This window comes from Penicillium odoratum, assembly GCF_028828045.1.
Source record: "Penicillium odoratum strain IBT 22623 chromosome Unknown utg000005l_segment0_segment0, whole genome shotgun sequence".
Lineage (NCBI taxonomy): Eukaryota > Fungi > Ascomycota > Eurotiomycetes > Eurotiales > Aspergillaceae > Penicillium > Penicillium odoratum.
Window position 1 is genome coordinate 2,728,484 of NW_026643147.1, and position 20,300 is coordinate 2,748,783.

General features: G+C 46.2%; 8 protein-coding genes across 8 annotated transcripts; 4 read left to right on the forward strand and 4 right to left on the reverse strand.

Annotated features, from left to right (window-relative positions):
* Window positions 1-434: 434 nt before the first annotated feature.
* On the forward strand, window positions 435-2,172 carry N7520_006556 (cytochrome P450; the record flags this gene model as incomplete). Its single annotated transcript, XM_057140490.1, has 3 exons — window positions 435-638; window positions 694-966; window positions 1,018-2,172. 3 exons carry the CDS (start codon window positions 435-437, stop codon window positions 2,170-2,172), a joined length of 1,632 nt encoding a protein of 543 aa, XP_056994496.1.
* A 599-nt stretch (window positions 2,173-2,771) lies between these two features.
* N7520_006557 (uncharacterized protein) lies at window positions 2,772-4,499 on the forward strand (the record flags this gene model as incomplete). The annotated part of the gene is made up of 3 exons (XM_057140491.1): window positions 2,772-3,366; window positions 3,438-3,600; window positions 3,704-4,499. The coding sequence occupies 3 exons, from the start codon at window positions 2,772-2,774 to the stop codon at window positions 4,497-4,499; spliced, it is 1,554 nt and encodes a 517-aa protein (XP_056994497.1).
* A 1,599-nt stretch (window positions 4,500-6,098) lies between these two features.
* On the reverse strand, window positions 6,099-6,515 carry N7520_006558 (uncharacterized protein; the record flags this gene model as incomplete). The annotated part of the gene is made up of 1 exon (XM_057140492.1): window positions 6,099-6,515. One exon carries the CDS (start codon window positions 6,513-6,515, stop codon window positions 6,099-6,101), a length of 417 nt encoding a protein of 138 aa, XP_056994498.1.
* A 1,912-nt stretch (window positions 6,516-8,427) lies between these two features.
* Window positions 8,428-9,414, forward strand: N7520_006559 (oxidoreductase, short-chain dehydrogenase/reductase family; the record flags this gene model as incomplete). The annotated part of the gene is made up of 2 exons (XM_057140493.1): window positions 8,428-8,500; window positions 8,567-9,414. 2 exons carry the CDS (start codon window positions 8,428-8,430, stop codon window positions 9,412-9,414), a joined length of 921 nt encoding a protein of 306 aa, XP_056994499.1.
* Window positions 9,415-9,602: 188 nt separating this feature from the next.
* Window positions 9,603-10,075, reverse strand: N7520_006560 (uncharacterized protein; the record flags this gene model as incomplete). The annotated part of the gene is made up of 2 exons (XM_057140494.1): window positions 9,603-9,921; window positions 9,978-10,075. 2 exons carry the CDS (start codon window positions 10,073-10,075, stop codon window positions 9,603-9,605), a joined length of 417 nt encoding a protein of 138 aa, XP_056994500.1.
* Window positions 10,076-11,374: 1,299 nt separating this feature from the next.
* On the forward strand, window positions 11,375-14,316 carry N7520_006561 (TAPT1 family protein; the record flags this gene model as incomplete). The annotated part of the gene is made up of 2 exons (XM_057140495.1): window positions 11,375-13,006; window positions 13,063-14,316. The coding sequence occupies 2 exons, from the start codon at window positions 11,375-11,377 to the stop codon at window positions 14,314-14,316; spliced, it is 2,886 nt and encodes a 961-aa protein (XP_056994501.1).
* Window positions 14,317-14,714: 398 nt separating this feature from the next.
* Window positions 14,715-17,778, reverse strand: N7520_006562 (hydantoinase/oxoprolinase family protein; the record flags this gene model as incomplete). The annotated part of the gene is made up of 2 exons (XM_057140496.1): window positions 14,715-17,644; window positions 17,730-17,778. 2 exons carry the CDS (start codon window positions 17,776-17,778, stop codon window positions 14,715-14,717), a joined length of 2,979 nt encoding a protein of 992 aa, XP_056994502.1.
* A 935-nt stretch (window positions 17,779-18,713) lies between these two features.
* Window positions 18,714-20,117, reverse strand: N7520_006563 (TauD/TfdA dioxygenase family protein; the record flags this gene model as incomplete). Its single annotated transcript, XM_057140497.1, has 4 exons — window positions 18,714-19,661; window positions 19,722-19,903; window positions 19,960-20,002; window positions 20,058-20,117. The coding sequence occupies 4 exons, from the start codon at window positions 20,115-20,117 to the stop codon at window positions 18,714-18,716; spliced, it is 1,233 nt and encodes a 410-aa protein (XP_056994503.1).
* Between the last annotated feature and the right edge of the window lie 183 nt (window positions 20,118-20,300).

Consider the following 20,300-nt stretch of genomic DNA (forward strand, 5'->3'; position numbering starts at 1 on the left):
ATGATTCGCGGAAGGTGGAAAATCCTGGCTTAATGAGGCAGCAGATTCGTTAGATCGCAAGCCCCACGTAGTACTAACCCAATCGGGTATAGATTGCGAGTCTCGGGATGAACCAATCCCGTCCCCGTGCCGATGACGATTCCCTCAAATATCGCTGCCTTCAAGCTCATTCCTATAACATACATGAATGCCCTTTGAATTTGCTTTTCACTCGGTCTGAGGCCTCAGCAAAAACAACTTGCAAGCGAATTGTTCTTTCAGGCTTGACCTGCATTTTTGACAGGCCCACTTGCTTCGCGCCGCATCATACGTTTTGGGACATTGATTTGGGGGCCAACTGGCTAGATCGCAGCATCTCATATTACCTTTGCGAAGTTAGATCAATCAGTGTGGGCTTGGGATTCCGCCAGTGTTTGCTCTAAACGATCAGCATAATGGCCGGCTTGAACGACGGTTTCAAGATCCTGTACCTTGGCGTGGCAGCTGCTGTTTACTTCAAGCCTGATTATACCATCAACAACTCCAGAACTATTACACTTGCCATCTTCTTCGCCATCATTACAGTATCCAAGCTCATTTATCAATTATTTCTTTACCCTCGATTTTTCACCCCTTTGAAACAATTACCCACACCCTCGGTAAGTTTGTAAATTCCACTGCGTCGGTTCTGTCCGTCTGTCTAACGTCTTCTAGGAACGTCACTGGTTTAAGGGAAATTCAACTTCAGGCTTGATTGACACTCCACACGAGCAGATTCATGAGTGGGCCACCACCATTCCAAATGACGGACTGCTTCGATTCTACATTGTTGGTCAGCTCGAGCGGGTCGTCTTAACAAATCCTAAGGCCTTGAGCGAAGTTCTGAATTCCAAGGTGTATGATTTTGCCAAACCCAACATTGTACAACAAAACTTGCGCCGCGTTGTTGGAGATGGTGTGCTACTTGCCGAGGGCGACGATCATAAGGTATGTCACCCCAAAGCCTTTCATGTGGGACTAAATCTAATCATCACATAGTTCCAACGCAAGAATCTATTGCCCGCATTTTCTTACCGCCACATCAAAGATCTCTACCCCATTTTTTGGGAAAAGAGCACTGAAATGGCCAAATTGATCCGCCGTGACGTCGAAACCAAAGGACCAAATGAGGACAATACCATCACAGTGCGAACCTATGCCAGTCGCGCCACCCTAGACATTATCGGGTTGGCTGGGATGGGTCACGACTTTGATTCCCTACAAAATCCAGAAAATCGCCTTTACAAATCTTACCAAAAGATCTTCACCAGCCCGAGTACTTTCACCCGCGTCCTATTCCTGGTCGGTGTGATGCTCGGAGACATGAAGATCATTCACAAAATCCCCACCGCGCGAAACAAGACCTTCGCCGAAGGTCGATTTGTTATTCGTGAGACTGCCCGCCAAATGCTGCGGGAGAAGGAAGCCGACGTGGAGGATGAAAAGAAGAACACCGGCATTGACATTATCTCGGTCGCGATGCGAAGTGGGAATTTTGAAGAAGAAAATCTCCTGGATCAATTGATGACATTCTTGGCCGCGGGACACGAAACCACAGCAAGCGCTCTTCAGTGGGCCGTTTATGCTTTATGTAAAAATCCCGAAGTCCAAGAACGCCTACGCGAGGAAGTTCGCACTCATCTCCCCCCTATTAATGTCGAAGATCCCGAACCTATTGACGCTGCTGCTATTGACAACCTCGCTTATCTGAATGCCGTCTGCAACGAGGTACTTCGGTTCTACCCATCTGTCCCCAACACTGTTCGTGAAGCGACCAAGGATACATCAGTGGTCGGCCAGCCGATTCCTAAAGGCACAATCCTAATTCTTTCACCCGAGCTTCTGAACCATTTGCCTGAGCTCTGGGGACCTGATGCGGATAAGTTCAATCCGGATCGATGGATGGGTCCAGGTAAAGCAAATACTGGTGGGGCTACAAGCAACTATGCATTCTTGAGTTTCCTTCACGGGCCCCGTGCCTGTATTGGGCAAGGATTTTCTAAGGCCGAACTTGCTTGTCTAATTGCTGTGCTTGTTGGCAGCTTTAAGTTTGAGCTGAAATACCCCGATGCCAAGTTAGAGTTGAAGATGGGTGCGACAAGTTCACCAAAGGATGGTGTTCAAGCGAAGTTTACTCCGTTGGATGGATGGTAATTCGGTCTTCTCTCTGATGCATCATGATCTGTACATATTTTGACCCACTTTTGTGATTCACTCAATTGCCCGTATCATCTACTCAATAGATTTCATCTCTTCTCCATATCATACAGGAATGATTTCCGAGCTAGTTCCATCTGGGACGACAACAAACATCTTGCCAATTGGCAATTATTCACCCTTGATCCCTGACTCATAATGCTCAAACAGAAACTCAGAAATCCGGCCAGGGCAGTTTTGTTCTCAACTCATGGACTTCCCATTTTCCAGGCTAGAATATGGCCTCTCTGGTCGCGAACTTACTCGGTACAAACGTGATGCTTTAGATGCAGTGCCCAAGGGTATTGGGTAGATACTAGTCTGTTTGATTAAACTTAAATGTCCAATCAAAAGGGAGAATAGAACTCGAATTGCCGTACATTTTCATTGCAACCAGCGATTGTGATACATCGAATCGTTTGCTCGTATGTATCCTGCCGCGATGAGCTGTGAATCTGGAATTGATGGAAACAAACGCGTCGCAGACAAGGTGGTCCTAGGTAATAAACAAGCCAACTACCCACCAATTGTCAATTTTTTTCTTACAATCTTTCACAATGAAGTCCAAAATGAAGTCCGAAATACAACATGAGTCACCACGCTGCCCAAATCTCCCACCGGAAATATGGGAGATGATCATCAATTACCTCCTGATTGATCTACATCCGCGCGGGCTCCAGGGTCTGGCATGTGTAGCGCGCGCCTTTTACAAACGGCTTAATTGGATGCTTTACAAGACCGTTCTGCTCTTCTCGTCGCATGAAAGTGCTCTGTTTACCCGCACCCTGCAAGAGCGTCCACATCTCCGTACGTTGGTCCAGGAAGTGCGCCACGACGATGACACAGGCTGTAAAATATACTCGGATGACTCGGTGGCGTTCTATCAGGTATTGTCACAGCTACCGAATTTGGAGTCTCTTGTTATGAGAATGCGCACGAGTGCTTGCAAGGAAGACTTGGACGAATTGGACCGAGTCAAGCCTTTTGAGTTTCTGATGCGAAAGACCGGGCATGGTGAACTCCCGCCCAAATGGGGGAAATTCCTCTTCCCGCAGAGTATCACGGATGGGCTTGTTTTTGAGGATCTGAAACAAGCGCTGTGGTTCCAATCTCGCCTTCCTGATGTTCTAGCTCTTCCAGCACTTCGGTCTTGTAGGTCTATACCTCTGTGTTCTTCTTTTCCTTTTTCACATGGCTTAAGTACTGACTCTAACGTTGCTTAGGCCATATCGGGAGTGACTACCTGTCTGACCAGGCCCAGATTGGAGAAGCCGTTTTTATAGAGCCACTCTTTTGGCACCCAGCCCTGGAGAAGATTTGCATCACAAATAGCGTTTTCGAAAGCGAGACTTTGATATGGCGGTCGAAACTGAGGCCACACCGCCGGTCAACATCATTACAGGAACTTGTTCTCTTGAACACAAGAATTCATCCTTCGGATCTCCATAAGCTTCCAGTTCCCGAGGGCATTGAAAAATTTCACATACAGAGGCATCTCAGCCAAACAATGGCCACAAGACCAGGCTAGCGATGTTAATGACTTCTCAGACGCTTTAGCGCCACAAAAATCTTCCCTGGAGTCTATTGATATGGACATTTACTGGGGAGATGAAACCTGGAGCAATCTGAGATCCTTTACCTCTCTGACTTGTCTTACAGTGACGCCGTATACTTTGACGGGCTCCTGGGAAGGAGAGCACATATTTACATCCCTCGATGATGTCACATTCCCGTATAGTCTTGAGAACTTCACACTTCGTTGGGAGGAGGATGAAGGGACAGAGGAGCCATTTTCACAGATGCTCGAAAAGCTCGACAACGGTCACCTTCCGAACCTTAAAGATTTCACTATCGAGCTACCCCTGCTCTCTTCTCACTACGATTACCCTATGGAGTGCATCGACGAAGACAGCTTTAACCTTTTTAACGAGAGGTTCGAAAGACGAGGAGTCCATCTCCACGTCCCCGATGTTTGTTACCTGGACTTTATACCCAGCTATGACATTTGCTCATGTGAACACATGGAGTATTACCACCGTTTCCCGGAGCATAGAGCGGAAGAATGGCTGGACGATAAGTATCCCCATTGGGAAAGCATACCACCCAGTCTTACTCTCGGTGAGATGGCGGACGATCTGGCCAGGTGGGAGGTTGCGCGTGATGAGGAGTCTAACATATTTGACCTTGAGGGACTACCTCCGAATTCCCACGCAGACCTTTTGTTGAAGCACATTCGTGGCAGGCTGTCAGATGAAATGATGGCAACTCTTCGCCGATTCACATAGTTATGTTAGCTCTCTTTTCCTTTTTCTCTTTTTCGTATCACGGTCATGTTCTATTTTATCGTTATTTTTCTGCTTCCACCTCTGTATAGAGATGGTCATCCTTGTCTATGACAAGTCTTCATCTCCAAGACACGCCGGACTTTAGGTTAGCAATACAAAATTCTGTATTCTGAGCTATAAACGTGGATATTACCAATTCTGCGCAGCACCAGCCAAGAATCTTTGGCAAGCGCGTGCGAAACACACCTTTCACCTTCTACTGATAAGAGAGAATGTGATTCTCTATAAAATCTATTGCAATAAAACTATGTTGACAGAATCTATGTAGGCCGCCAAAGCACTCAAAATAGTGGAATCAATTTCGTGGTTGTAGGGGGGATGCATACATTGCATATCTGGATGTTGGCCTGAGGCATAAGGGGGGATATTCTCTCTTCACAATTCAAATTTTGCCTATGGCTTTCTTGTATTCAAGCTGAGATGTATTCAAGCTGAGACTTTCTACCGTCACCCCCCTGGAAAATCAGTAGAATGACTTTCATTTTTCCAATACATCAAGTCCATACCACCTTCGCGGACGCCTTCCAACCTTAGAATTAGTTAAAAATTTACTATTTAGGTAAATTTAGTACTAAAGATAGTATAACTGGAATAGTAGTAAGAGTATACATTTTAACTAAAATAGGGGTAAATAATAGAATTAATTATAGATATGGAGAAAATCAGGTAGAAACTAGTAAATTTAGGTATCTATAGGCTTTTTAAGGCCTATAGGCATGCCAGTTATAGATTATAGATAAAGGTTCCTATCTATAGTGGATAATGGTCCATGGATAGGGGACTTTATCTATAGATAGGCCTATGATAAAGTCTAGCAAAACCTAAAACTCACGTTGGGTTAGGTTAGGTTTTGATTCTAGAACCTATTCGCGGGTTTTGGCGCAGACTAATCTTCAGATCTATTATTCGATACCTTTACCGTTATATAGGTAGTAATCTGCTCCAAGTTATCGCCCTAATTTTACCCTCTATGCTTAAGGAATTTACGCTAATAGAAATTATATCATTCTTCATTCCTATAAATTATGTTTGGCATTTAATATTCTATCGTTCATTGTCGACTTATCTATAGGAAATGGTTACATATCAATAAAGCCGGCACGCGTTGATATGAATTATCAGTTAGTAGGCGCTTGAACAGTTCTTCCTGATTGTAGAAATCGAACAGCTCTTTGATTCGCTTAGCTCGTCATATTTTGTTATAAGCTGTATGGATTCCTCGCTGAATAATGCACTTCCCACTTCTTCTACATTTCCGATCTATAAGATAGAGAGAAAGCAGCCTTAACCCCGGTGGCATCAGCACGTCAGCACCACGCCAGCACCACCCCAACTAACCCCAACCAACGCATCCAGTTCGAGTTTGTTTAACGAGACTTAAATCACGAACACAAAGAAGCCATGTTACATTAGACAAATACCATCAACCATTCCAGCCATCATTCTCGATCTCGATCAACTCCCTACCACCTGCAAGAAACTATCAAAATTTTCACATACATTCCCAACTATTCCTTACTCACTATTCCTTACTCATACTTAGACTGACGCAAACATCGACAGGTAGAAATAATCCGCCCCGTTGGACCCACCACAATACGGAGGCCTCTTTGCCGTATGCCCAGGACAAGTACTATTGCAAAGCCCATTGTCCATTGGGCTCAACGAACTCGGGCTGCTGGTGCATATGCAGAATTCACCCCCTTGGGTGAAGTTTCCGAGCGGAGTCGAAACGCCAAAGTAGTAATAAGGGCCGAAGGGGTTTCCTTGCAGGCTATCGCAGTAGGTTGCGCATTCGTTAATAGTAGTGACGTTAGGGCCGGCGGTGGTGATCGAGCCGGTGAATGAATACGGGTAGCACCCGATATACCCCCAGCGATTGGTCCAGGCTGCTCCTTGGGCTGCAACCATGGTGCCTAGGGTCAGGAGAGAGAGGACCTCGGCTGAGAAATGCATTGTTGTTGGAAAAAGAAGGGCTTTGTGGTAGGCACCCAGGCAAAAGCAAGTGGAGGAAGGTGATTTTCGTTCTTTGGACCAAGGCACTGGATAAAATGTACTGTTAAAGCCTGACTGTGGAAAGTTGGTCGCCTTTTATAGTTGCATGGGTCGGCCACATGCAGGTTAGTCTAAAGTTTGTCTCAAAGATTTAACTGCCCGCTCCATTCTTTACTTCAGGAATGCATCGGATTCTCGCTTCTCCGCGGCACCGACCGGCCTATCAATCAATCCCGCTGTCATATAAGGGCTCATTATTCCAACGGATACTTTAAATTCCTTCATTCCAATATAATGGTGGCTTCATTATACATTCTCAGTTATTCACACCGTCCACTCACCAAGATGAGAAAGCTATGTTCATTTGTCCCATGACTTTCCTCCTTCTGTCCTAAACGCCCAACCAACTCAGTTCACCATATCTCATTAAATCATACTTCCTACTACTAGCCTATTGATCCTTTCGGCCCTTACCTCTTATACGTAGTTAAGATGAGCTCCACGTGCTCCTCTTCACGAGTGTGATTCAGGCTGTACTAGCTAGTCATTCAATATTTTTTTCCCGTCTACTGAGTTATTATCGTGCTAGTGGTGGGTAGGTCATCGAGACTTAATCGGCCTTTCTAACTCTCACATTCCCAAATACTTTGTTGGTCATGCTCTACCGCCACTTTTGTCCCGAATGCGGGAATAATAGGTATTCATTAGCATAGTTCGAACCTGGTATGTTATCAACTAGTATGTTTAGACATCTGTATTCCTATAGGAATTCCCATTCCCTCCTATGGGAACCCGTCTACCGCCAAGATTCCTATAATACTAGGAGTATAATTAATGCTTTTTTATGTAGTAATTCTAGTATTTATCTAGTAATGCCTTAGTAAAAGTGAGCATTCATTTAATTACGTTCGAACTAATCCTAATCTCGTAGTCCAACACCGTTAGACGCTTTCTTATCTGTCTAAATTGATATATCTAGCGCTATATTATAGGTAATCTATTATTATCTTTATTATTATCCTCGTCAACATCAGATAAAACACTCTTTCGTCTCTACCTAGCCCTTACTAATTACCTAAGTTCCTCTTTACCTTCCTTAGTATAACTAATAGGCTTAATCTCTTCTATCTCTTCTATCTTACTTGAGATCGAAGCTATTTTACCCTTCTTAGGGATCTCTATCACTTATATAAGCTTTAATAAGTCTTCTATCTTAGATTAGGTTTCCTAGTCTACCTACCCAACCCCAACCTAATGTAGAAGATAGGACTTAACATAAGGGAGGGTATTACCACCACTCTCTATCTACCCCTCTATTACTTGGGTACACCGCAGACTTTTCGGCATACGTTCAAAACCTCCACCGGATTTTTGCTTTTTCCCCTTCTCCTACCAGTTGACTTTTCTTCTCTTTTTTTCTCTTTCTTTTCTATATTACTGTTTAAATATTTAGGGAGACCTTTGACCGTTGGATTAATACGAAAATACTGGATAGGACACCGAGTAGGAGAATAAGTAGAAGATATTTGAAAAAGTTGTCATGGGTTGCAATAAAAGTCGCAGAAAATTATTTGTACGATGACGGGGTGGAACTCTTAACATTTCGTCAGATTCCCAATTTGGAGGGAGGGGAGTGACGGTAGAAAATCTCTTCAAGCTCCGAAGATTTGGTCAAAAGAATTTGTAAAGATACATATACCCTAACTGAGATAGGAAATGCTTGAGAGGTCGGCCTAGCGACCGGATGCGGTTCAACGGATGGCCGTCGGATTAACTCGACAAACCACTCCGTCCCTTCATCACAGAAGAATCCATAAATTATCACAGAGTACTGAAATAATACTATAAAAATATTACATGAAGTGTTTAGAAAATGCCAGACCTCAATTTCAATCCGCAGAATGACATTCCTGACCTCACGGGCAAGACAATCTTCATAACTGGAGGTATGAAGCCCAACAACCTACAGCTACAAAGTCACAAGAATCGACAGACTAATCTAACACAATCAGGAACAAATGGCCTGGGTGCTCAGTCAGCAATCCATCTATCTAAGCACAATGCCGCCCACATCTACATCAGCGGCCGAAATGTTCAAAGTGCCGAGAAAATCATAAATCAGATCCGCGCCAGCGGATCAAAAACCGAACTCACAATCATCCAATGTGATCTCGCATCCCTACAGTCCGTAAAAGAAGCTGCCGAAAAATTCACCTCCCAAACAACTCGCCTCGATATCTTGATGTGCAACGCCGGCATCATGGCGTCACCACCTGGCCTCACGGTAGATGGATATGAAGTGCAATTCGGGACAAATCATCTTGGCCACACACTTCTCATCCGCAAGTTCCTCCCTCTGCTCGAAAACACTGCCAAAGGAGGTGGTGATGCGCGCATAATCATCCTCACGTCCCAGGGCCTTCTTCTCCATCCGAGTGGAGGGGTCGGTTTCGATGACTTGAAAACTGTCCAGAGTCATCTATTTCCAGGTCCTTGGCGCAGGTATGGACAGAGTAAGCTTGCGAATCTGCTTTATGCGCGTGAACTGGCACGTAGGTATCCGGGTATACTGTCTGTGCCTGTTCATCCAGGTGTCGTGGCGACGGATTTGGTGGGGAAGCAAGGGTTTTTTGATAGGGCTCTTATTTATGTCACTAACGCTGGGAAACTGCTAAAGCCGGAGGAGGGTGCTTATAATCAGTGTTGGGCGGCGACGGCTGCGCGTGGGGATGTTAAGAGTGGAAAGTATTATGAGCCTGTTGGGAGGCAGAATGAAGATCGGTTGGATAAAACTGCGAAGGACGATCAGTTAGCAGGACAGTTATGGGATTGGACTGAGAAGGTACTGGAGAAGTTTTGAGCTTGGAGAATTAAGTTCATAAGAGCAGATATTGTCTAGCCAGTTATCTAGGTACATAATTGTTACGTAAAATGATCGTTCCAATACATTCTCCCACGCGAGCGCACACAAACATAAAGGAAACCTTATATCGAGCTACGTATACGCACGTAGTAATCCCCATTCAAAATCAAATACACTGACATTCATCATTGCTCCTTCCACAGGGCTTTGACGGCCTTCTTCACAGGCTTGAACACTCCCTTGACCTCTGCCTTGAGCGCCTTTCGTTCTTCCTTGGTCCACTCGCCATTCCGCTTTGCAATCTTGATCTCGCGCACATGGGTGGTAAGAAGAGTTGAGGCATTCTGCACTGCACACTTGGTGCACTGCTCAGTATCATTGATATCATTCAACGCCTTTGTCAAAGCACGAATAATTTCCTGTGCTTGTGGTTTTTGCAACTCACGATCGAAAAGCGCAGACTGGCTTGGACCGTGTGTTGGGCATGGTGCCTTGGGGCTAATACTGGTGAACAATTAGTGTTTGGTAAATAGCATGAACAGATGAAAACGGGTACTCACCTTTCATGTTCGTCCTTCTCCGGCTTATTGAATTCAGTAGACTCGATGGAGACCGAGTATGAGGTAGTTTTGGAGTCGTCAGTGTTGAGTTGGGTCATTGTGGCGATTTAAAACGATTCGAGTTGAGAAAACTGTAGTCAATGATGTTCAATAATTTGTAATGAGATTTTTTTGATTGCTTGATGCTTCATAGTGAGGCTTACTTGCCCGTTTTATATTCATCTCGCCTCATGATGAAAGGACATATTTATCGAATCGGGTAACTCCGGTATGTCCGAAATTTTAGCCTTATGGGTGATCGGTCGAACAACACGTCCGATCGGGCTCGGAGCTTGGCCTTCCTTCGCACTTTTTGCCTCGTAGAGCTTTCGGTGGTGGTCAAATATGTTGACGCCTTGGAGGCTGAATCATTTTCAATAATTCTCGGATCTTTGAATCCACTGGACATGGCGCGCTTCGTGGTAGCCTGGTTAAAGCCGATGTGCGTATGACCGGCTTATTGGGCTCAGAAAAGGCTGTGTTGACTGACATTACAAGAAATAGCATGCTTTCAGCAATGTAAGTGAAGGCTCGGCACAGCTTATTGAATGCTGTCTCGCTTGATGTAATGCGACGATTCATATATGCAACAGGTCTGCCTGGAATACCTTAGTTCAACAACCCCTTCGTTAATTTTCAAGGTTGTCTTATCAAGGTTGTACTTAGTACCTACTTGATGGCAATAATTTGAGACATCAGATAAACAGCACTTGAGCACTTCATCAATCAAACATACAAATATTCAAAGCTTCTCCAGAGCTACATATAGAAGTTCGACACATAGTCAACATTTGGAACAATGGAAGATCTACGTCGCTGGACTATAGACCCACAACGGATATATATAACTTGCCACGAGTGTTCAACTGCTTGGAACAAACCTTGGAAGTTGGAAGAACCTTCAGATGTTGGAGTGTCGGAACATTGGAATTATTTTTTGTGACAAAGCCATGTAGAGTTTACTACAGAATCAGGCAAAAGATATCATGTGGTAGGTCATGTGATGAATAACGCCTGCCTGAGGTGTAAACAACGGCTGCAGCGATGACAGATAGTAAACTCTCTTATCTATCTCCAATTATCGCATGCACCATTTTCACTTCCAAGGATTGCATTTGACATTTGAATGTGAAATGGGTCTATGCTATTATCCACATGGGCAGACCACCATTCAGAATTAATTGATTTGGCTTCTAGCGTTTTGACCGCCCTTTCATCCAGTCCCAGCCTTTAGTCCGATTGCGCCTTAGCTCGTACACCAGCTCTCGAAAATGCCTCTTCGACTGACATGAAACAAGCCACCACACAAAACGAAGAAAATACCTGTTCTTTGACACGGGCTTCCAACATTGAACATAATGAGTCCGCCGGTGGAGAACAATGGACCCGCTCCAAGCCAAGCCGGGGTCAATGGGAAACACAGACCAACCGGGGACGGGCCACCAGCAGGGGCACAAAATGGCGAGCTTGATGATACGTACAGCTTGGCACCTGGATCATCAGAGCAAGGTCTCGGGATTCTAGTCGAACACTCGCAAGATGATGGAACTGGAACTGGTCGTATTTCTGTCGTGAATGTTTTTGAAGGTCCGAAAGTCAAAGCTGCTCTCGCAGAGCTCGCCGAAGACGCGTCTCAGCGCCCGACCGAAGAAAAGGTGTTGAAACTGTCACCCGAGAAGATCCAAGAGCTCACATCGTCACCCGAGTCGATACCGTATCGTGCTGAAGTTCCGGACACAACCAGTGGAAGGAGGATAATGTCGGATAATCCCCGTTCGTTGCAGGGTCTAGCTGACCGGCCGTTGGAGACCACAAACGGGACTCTGCGACCTTTGAGCGAGGTACCTTCGTCTCTGGATGGACCTCTTCGGATTAGACGGTCTAGCAAAGATCCAAATTCGGATGAGCTGCATGACAATGTCAACCTACGGCAGCTGAGCGGTAACCTTCGGAGTCGACCACAACCATCCAGAACGTTTTCTACTCCTGTGTCTCGGCACCCAACACTCTCCACACCCAGCAACGAGAGGCTCTCACAAACATGGGCATCTCGTTCGAAGCACGATCGTGATCTAAAAATCCAGCTCGCTGCATCACCTCATATTACGGAAACACCCTTGATCTCTCCCATTCCATCGGTCCCTCTGCCTCCCGCCTCGATACCAACATACCTTCAACTTGAGCTGGCCTCTGGTCGTCCATCGCCGCTGTACATTCACGGCAATGAGAATGAATTCCCTTATGAGTCATCAAGCGCGAAAATAGAACGACTGATGAATTTCCTGCTTCTTCCGCCTGTGCTGGAGCAGGCCATTGGCTTTGGAAGTCTCGCATGCCTGGACGCATGGCTTTACTCCTTCACAATTTTACCTCTGCGTTTCATTAAAGCTTTGTACATTCTATGTGAATCATGGGTTCTCAACCTAGCAGCGGAGGCTCGTTTATTATGGAAATTCGTCATCAATGGAGCTGGGCGAGTATGGCGAAGGAGGAAGTACCTACCAGATGGAGTGCGTGATAGACGTGGAAGCGAATCGGATGTCACTCCTCGCTTGCCAAATGGCGCGACTTCCCAAGAATCACAACGTCACCCAGAGCCATCAAAGAGAAGACATCGGACCTCTGAATCTCGCAGATCTCACCGAAGAAAGAAGTCCACACCCTCGGCTCTTCTTCCTGACGATAAGGCTGATATCCTTACCGGCCTTCTTATGATTGCGACCTGCTGCGCCTTAATGTACTTTGATGCTAGTCGGATGTATCATTGGATTCGCGGACAGGCAGCGATCAAATTATACGTGATTTACAACGTTCTTGAAGTACTTGATAAACTTTTGGCAGCGCTGGGACAGGATGTTCTTGAGTGTCTGTTCTCCAGAGAAGCCCTTGAGCGTCGGCCAAATGGGCGAAGCAAAGTTTTCCGCCCATTTTGGCTCTTTTTATTGGCGTTGGTCTACACAGTTTCCCATTCCATATCCCTCTTTTATCAGGTCAGTCAACGAGCAAAGCTAGTTTCATATTTTTCGGCTAAACTCATGGCTTGCAGGTGATGACACTCAATGTTGCCGTAAACTCGTATTCGAACGCCTTGATTACACTGCTACTATCGAACCAGTTTGTGGAAATCAAGTCAACTGTTTTCCGCAAATTCGAGAAAGAGAACCTGTTCCAGCTCACTTGCTCTGATGTGGTCGAGCGATTTCAGCTTTGGCTAATGCTGACTATCATTGCATCGCGCAACATTGTGGAAACAGGCGCTTTCAACTTCATAGGTCTTGGTTTGGCCCCCAGCTTCTCCAGACAGTCTACGAGCACCAATAGCACACCCTTATCCACTCCTCCTCGCACCGCGTCATCCATCCTCCCTCAGTCATTCACGTTCTTCCCATCATCCATCCTATCCCTTAGTCACATGAACTCTTTCATTCCCACTTTGGCGCAGGTCTTAGGCCCTTTCCTCATTGTCCTGGGATCGGAGATGTTTGTCGACTGGCTCAAACATGCCTACATCAGCAAATTCAACAACTACCGGCCTGCATTATACGGTCGCTTTCTTGATGTGCTCGCGAAGGATTACTACACCAACGCATTTGCAGGTGGCGACCACAACATTACTCGCCGTCTCGGATTGCCAGTCATACCTCTTTCCTGCATTTTCTTCCGTGTGTCTGTGCAAACCTACCAGATGTTCCTGGCCTCTTTGCTTCCCCAATACCCATCATCCACTGCAGTGATTTCGAGTTTATCCACAATTCAAAATCGCCATATACCCGCGCCTCTTCCATCCGCCCCACCGTTGAGCTTCGCAACAATCCTACCAAACGTTAACATCCTCTTCCGCAAGGTCCTGGAAAACGCAATTCCCTCTCCCGCTCAGTCCGTGCAAATCTTCACTGTTGTCCTTATTCTCACCGCATTCATTGTGCTCTTGATTCTCAAGCTTATATTGGGCATGGGCTTGCTCGCTTTCGCTCGCTCCCGTTATCGGACAATGAAGCGCAAAGAATTCGAGCAACGCAAATCATCACGTACTTCAGGGCACGAACATTCCCAGGTGGATAACTCCAGCGACCCTTCTAGTGCACCCCGGAAGGATGATTTCAGCGTTGAGGGAGGCCGCCGCTCTGGGCTCTGGGGGATGGTTGAGGTTGGCGACGAAAAACGAAGGTTGATCTATGGTGACGATGCCGAGGGTCTTCGGCGGGTGAAGGAGAAGGAAGACAAGGATAAAAATAAGGACAAGGACCTGAAGATTGATCATGTTCAGAGGTATGAGATGGTTGCCAAGAAGATCTGGTGATTATGATCCTGTACTTTGCAGCACGTTTAAGATACAACCATGTGGTGCAGTTACATAGGTCTATATTAATGATATAGAGCGTCCGTGTTGGCCCTTGTAATGAATAACTAGACAGCTGGGCTTTTCGTCGCGCTTTCGCGCAGCGCCTAAAACAATACTTTTTCTACTATACCAACACAAGGTAGAAGACTGGGTAGGTAAATGAGAATATCAAGGGCAAGGCGTCTATTACGATCTGGTATACACCATGCTTAAAAGTGAATATAGGAATGGGCAGGAGACACCCGAGGTCATAGGTGTCTATCTTCTTAAGTTGTATTTACCTGTGATCTCTACAGTCATCAAGTGCTCTCAAGTAGGTAATAGTAGAGTATCTCACGCATTCTCAGCTGTGACCATTAGCCAAAGACATCAATGACACTTCGAGGCGTGCTGTATCTCCCAATAGGGACATACTTCACCTCACCAAATCCCATTGACTCTGGACCTCCCAGCTCCATGCCTCTCTCCGTATCTGTCCAGCGAGGTGAGGCCGCAATGGCTATTACGACCACCTTCAATCCATACTTATATTCGGGAGTGCCAAGTCCAGCACCGGTCTCAGCATCAATGACAGCAATAAGATCAGGCACCGATGCCAACATCCTCGAATCGCCATTGGAAACTGCCTCAACGAATGCATTCTCATTTTTGAATGGGATCTTAATATTGGCCTTTGTTCCATCGTTCAATTCCCCGTCGATATTCAAAACACCATAGGTATGTCCAGTCTTTAGCACCCTCTCAACACTTATGATCTTGCCTTGGCCAAGGATCGCCGCACTCTCAGAGCCAACCTCATCAACGATACGCTGTGCCTTATCATTGATGTTTTTCTCCAGAGTAACAGCCCGCCCGATCCACCAAGCGAGGGAAACAGTGCCAGAAATCGCTTGTTCCCTCACATCTCGCGCAGCTTTCGGTGGTCCAGCTTTGCCGGCACGGCATCCCATCTCGACACAGGCAGCTCTCAAAGCCTTGTCAACCAACCTGTCCGTACGAGATTTTGTCATGGTGATAAATGTCCCATCCCCACTGGCAATAGTGGCCGGGACCAAGGCCTCGCCGCTAGGAGAGCCGTACACGTTGGGCGTGACTTGCCAGAACGTCGGATAAGCCCGTCCCATATAATCTGCATCCAAACAAGGAACACCGTAATGCGCTGAAACACCCAAATTAAGAATTCCATTTCCGCCCCCAATTTCCAGTGCCAGGAAGCCGGAGACTGGCGGGCTTTTGGTGACACGCATGAGCTCGTCATGTGCTTTTAAGCACTCGTCGTTCTCCAGCCTCTCCATGCTGACCTCTGGGCTTCCCATGCACCCTGTCCAGCCCACGAGCGATTCATCGGGAAGATAGTTGATTGAAACAACTCTGACAGTTCCAGGTCTAGAACGGATTGTCGCCCTCGCTTTGAGGTATTCCTGATAGGGATCGCCGCCCCCGCCGCAGCCAAGAATCTTACACCCCTGGGCAATGAATAAGAGATCCGTGGAAGAGATTATCCACTGTTTATCCTTCACTTCGGGATGATAAGCATGGAAATCGACCTGTTCCTCGACATATGACAGATTGTCTGGCTTGAGGTCCGGTTCTTGCGAATCCTCTGAGGTTGTAACGCTAATAATCTCCTTCAATGACTGTTCCTCAGGAACTGCATCCAACTCTCCTACCGCTCCAACAACAATACGAGCTTTAGCATCCACATATTGAATGGGTAGCATGGTAATTTCAGCAACTTGTATGGTATCCGACCTCGCTCCATTCTTAATGGCCTTCTGGATGGCGAGTGCGACAACAACGTCTTGAGCCTCCTTGATTGTCTGATTGGAGGTATCGACGACAGTATCAATAACACCCGAAACGCGTGAAATGGCAGCTCCAACCGCATTGGCTACCTCGCCGCCTTTGACCGTTCGAACCATGCGGACACCCGCAAGTGGCTCATCGGTCTGAATGATGGGTGCACCACCACCGACAATCAAGACGTCAATATCGCCCTTTTGAATTTTTGTTCTATCAACAAGCTCCTCGATCTTCTTTCGCATCACAATCTGCGCTTTTCTCACTACCTCGGATGTGACATCGATGAGACGCTCGGGTTGACCCATACCTTCGAAAGGGTTGTTTCCGGTGGGCGAGTGTATCTCAGAAGCCGCGACAATATCAGTGGAGGTGAGATACTCCCCTCCGAAGAGCGTTGCCTTTGTAAGAAGCTCTAGGGCCACGCTGTCGGGACCAACGGAAATATCGCCATTCTTCATGCGGATGATTGAACCACCCCCGAGTCCAATACTCTCCACTGCAGGGAGAGCAAAGTTTGTACGGACTCCACCAACTAGACTCATGACAGAGCTCATTTGAGGTAGACCGTTTGGAAGCAACAGTCCACTGTCGGATGTTGTTCCCCCGATATCAATGACAACTAAGGGCTCGGTCCGTTTGTGCTGCTTGATTCCGTCCACATCGGATGCAGCCCTCCAAAGAAGCTCGCCACCACGAATTGAATTCGTCGGACCGGAATTGAACGTCCGAATAGGGAGTTCAATGGCTTCCGATGCACCCAAAACACTTCCATCATTCTGCGTCAAGTAAAGTGTATACCGACTCCCTTGGAAAATGTCTTGCATTGCCTTCTGAAAGCCATAGATGGTCTTCTCAGCCAATGGGCGTAAGGTGGAATTTAGGATAGCTGCATTTTCTCGTGCGAGAAACCCGAGACCAGATACTTTGTGGGAAAGTGTGACTCGGGGCTTTGATTGTCCGACTTTAGCCATGGCATTCAGCAAGATTTCACCAGCTCTGATCTCCTGGGTGTTGTTCAATGGAGAATACATCCCCGAAATCACAACATTATAGACATTTTTATTTACCAGATCGACGGCTATACGTTTGATCTCCATCTCATCCAACGGACTGATCTCTGTTCCCGAAATTTGATATCCTCCATTGCAGAAAAATATCTGAGACGAGTCAATACAGGCGCGAAGATCCGAAGGAAAGTCGATGAAGGGACGGATGCCCCGGCCGAATCCCTCTTCTGCACCGCCACATAGTCTTATGACTGCGACGCGTCTTAATGAAGGCGCACGTTGAACAACAGCATTTACAAAATGAGTCGTACCGACAATCACACATCCGATAGAAGAGAGCGATATGTTTGATTGGTGGATAACTGCTTGAACGGCCTTTGTGATGCCAGTTGTAACATCCGGTGTCGTCGGCGCTTTGTGGGAGGCAATGACGGAGATTGGGTCGAGGGAGATGAGAGCAGCATCTGTGTTCGTTCCTGGGGGTATAGCGTGTCAGCTTCTAACTATAAATCTAGTTATTGTAGGCTGAATCTGGTAATTTCTTCATGAGATGGAACGTACCCCCTACATCAACGCCAATGCGATACTTGTGAGTGATAGCGCTGCCCATTCTTGGTTCTTGGATATACAAATCAGACAAATAGTCATTTCTAGACAGCGGGAGTGCCCTTAGCTTATATGTATTCAATCTCAAGCCCTTGCGGCCGAAATCAGAACCCAATTAGAGTAGTCAATGCTGCGGGGTAGCTATCAATGGTTAGAGTCTCCGATCGCGCGATAGGAATACAGTTGATAACCCCCACCTCAAGTTCAAGAATATGAGCCTATCGGCCGATATTTAAAGTTTTGTATCATTGTTTATTTAGGCGGAGTGATGATCGTGAATATTTCATAAATTGGACTAGTATCAATCAGAAATTCTGGAACATTAGGTGAGAAATATCTGACAATGCAATGGACTGTCATCGAACAGCGGCAAACAGGTGGTTTTTTTATAGAAAAAAAAAAAAAAAAAAGTGTTGTATGAGAGACAAAGAGTGAGAAATAAGGGAAAAAAAAGAAACAAAAAGATATGACAAGAGTGGGATTTGAACCCACGCCTACAAACGTAGATCAGGAAATGATGTCAAGGTGGACCTTAACCTGACGCCTTAGACCAACTCGGCCATCTTGCCTGCTGATGTAAGGGCACGCACAAAACTCCATATATAATCTTATTATCATATACAAGTTTTCGCCTGTCTTCTACCTAGCAGTCAACAAAATTTCAAAAACCAGAGTCAAACACCAAAAGTTATTAATTTCTTTTTAATACAGAAGTTGAATCAAGTGATTTTACTTTATCATCCTGTGTTTTCTTTAACCTCTTGGTGTGTACACGGGCAAGAGAGGGGAAGAGTACGACAGTATGAAAGGAGCACACAGAATAGTATGTGATGTTGCGATGGCTATGGAGAAAGGAGAATGGAGAAAGGCGAAAGGAGAAGGAGAGAATTTCCACAACGATAAATCCAAGCCCCATGTGTCCTGTCAACGAAGTATCAGTTAAGCCATCATTGGGATCGGCACAGGACCTTTCGGACCAATGCTGCCACTGATGTTTGCCTGATGCATTGATCTTGGACCCATACTGATAGGGTAGTCAACAGCCGAGTGAAAAAGTCCATAATTATCCCAAATAGCCATATCCCCTTCTTCGACTGGTGCTAACAGAATATACTCCGGCTTCAAGACTCGATTTTGGATCTCCAAGAGGAACTTCCGGATCTCGGTAATATCTTCTATAACTCGAGGCTCTTCGTCCAGTGACCGACGCAAATAAAGCTTTTGAGCACATATACCATGTACCTGAAAGGCCTTCTCGCCAGTAAGAGGATTCACCCAGACCAAAGGGTACTGCATAGTGAGTTTAGCAAACTTTTTTTCGAAGGAAAAGAACTCGAGAGATTCATTTCGTACCTTCTTCACTGCGCTCGGATCATATTCTCCAAGCTCTTCCATCGTTAAGCGCTCACCTCCTTCTGCCAGACCTAGACCATTTGAATTTCCCTTGCAATTCCCGACCCACTTGTATGGATATGGTGCGTATTCAACCCAGCTATGATCAGCCAGCGCTTGTTCCTCCGGAGAAAGCAGTTGGTACAACTGAGTAGTACTGAAGTATGCAGTCTGTCCAGGTGATGATTTCATAGTTTGGCCTGACCCGTCAGCCCACTCGATGGTAACATCGGGTCCTTTGGGGAGCGTAATGCAACGTAGGGTAGTGAACCACGCCGGATCTTTCCCATACAACGGGGCATCAATGTGCCAGCGCTGGAAACGTGTGATACCCCTTTCAAAATCTGCGATCGATGGCGGAAGGGCATGGAAGTCGTTGCTGAGTCCACGCTCAATGGTGTGATTTTCAATTCCAAAGTGGTTCTCTCCTTGGAAGCCCTTGCCAATTAGGCGAACATTTTCCGCGCCAGGAATTCCGACTACCTCTCTTTCTTGCTGAAAGGCCATAGTTAGAATTCGGAATGTTTCGTGAATTTATCACTGAGAGAGACTTACTGCGAGAAGTCCTCCCTTAGCTCGGAATGTCTTTAGATCACCATGACTGTGACCATCGCGTGCGTTTGGATCGAGCCGAGTCACTAGCTCCCATTGCTTTTTGGGATCCAGATTGTGTTGAGCTTTTACAATGATAACCTTGTGACGCCAGACAGCATCCTTTAGACGATCGACATCCTCGTCTGTATATTGTGTTAGAAAAAACTTTGTATGACTGTGGTCAGGCGGGAAGATCCACCAGAGATGTTATTTAGATCCACACCGGTCACTCGGGCTCCGAACTGTCATATCATTAACTCTGAATCCCTCTCTCAAGGTGGTGGAGCCATGGCTCACATTGAACTTCTGCTCCAGAGTTCGTTCGATTGGGGTCACGGTAAAAGTAGATCCGAGCATTTTGTAACTTTGGATGCTGTACTGAGCACGATGTCCGAGAAGCGGGGATGTTATTTATTCAAAAACAACCTCAACCAAGCACCCATTTCCCCGGAGTCTGAGGGGATGCTTATCACTCCCAAGGTAACACTGCTTCTTATTGGCTTAGCCTATCTGTTGTGCTCGGCCGCGGTCGGCCGGGCT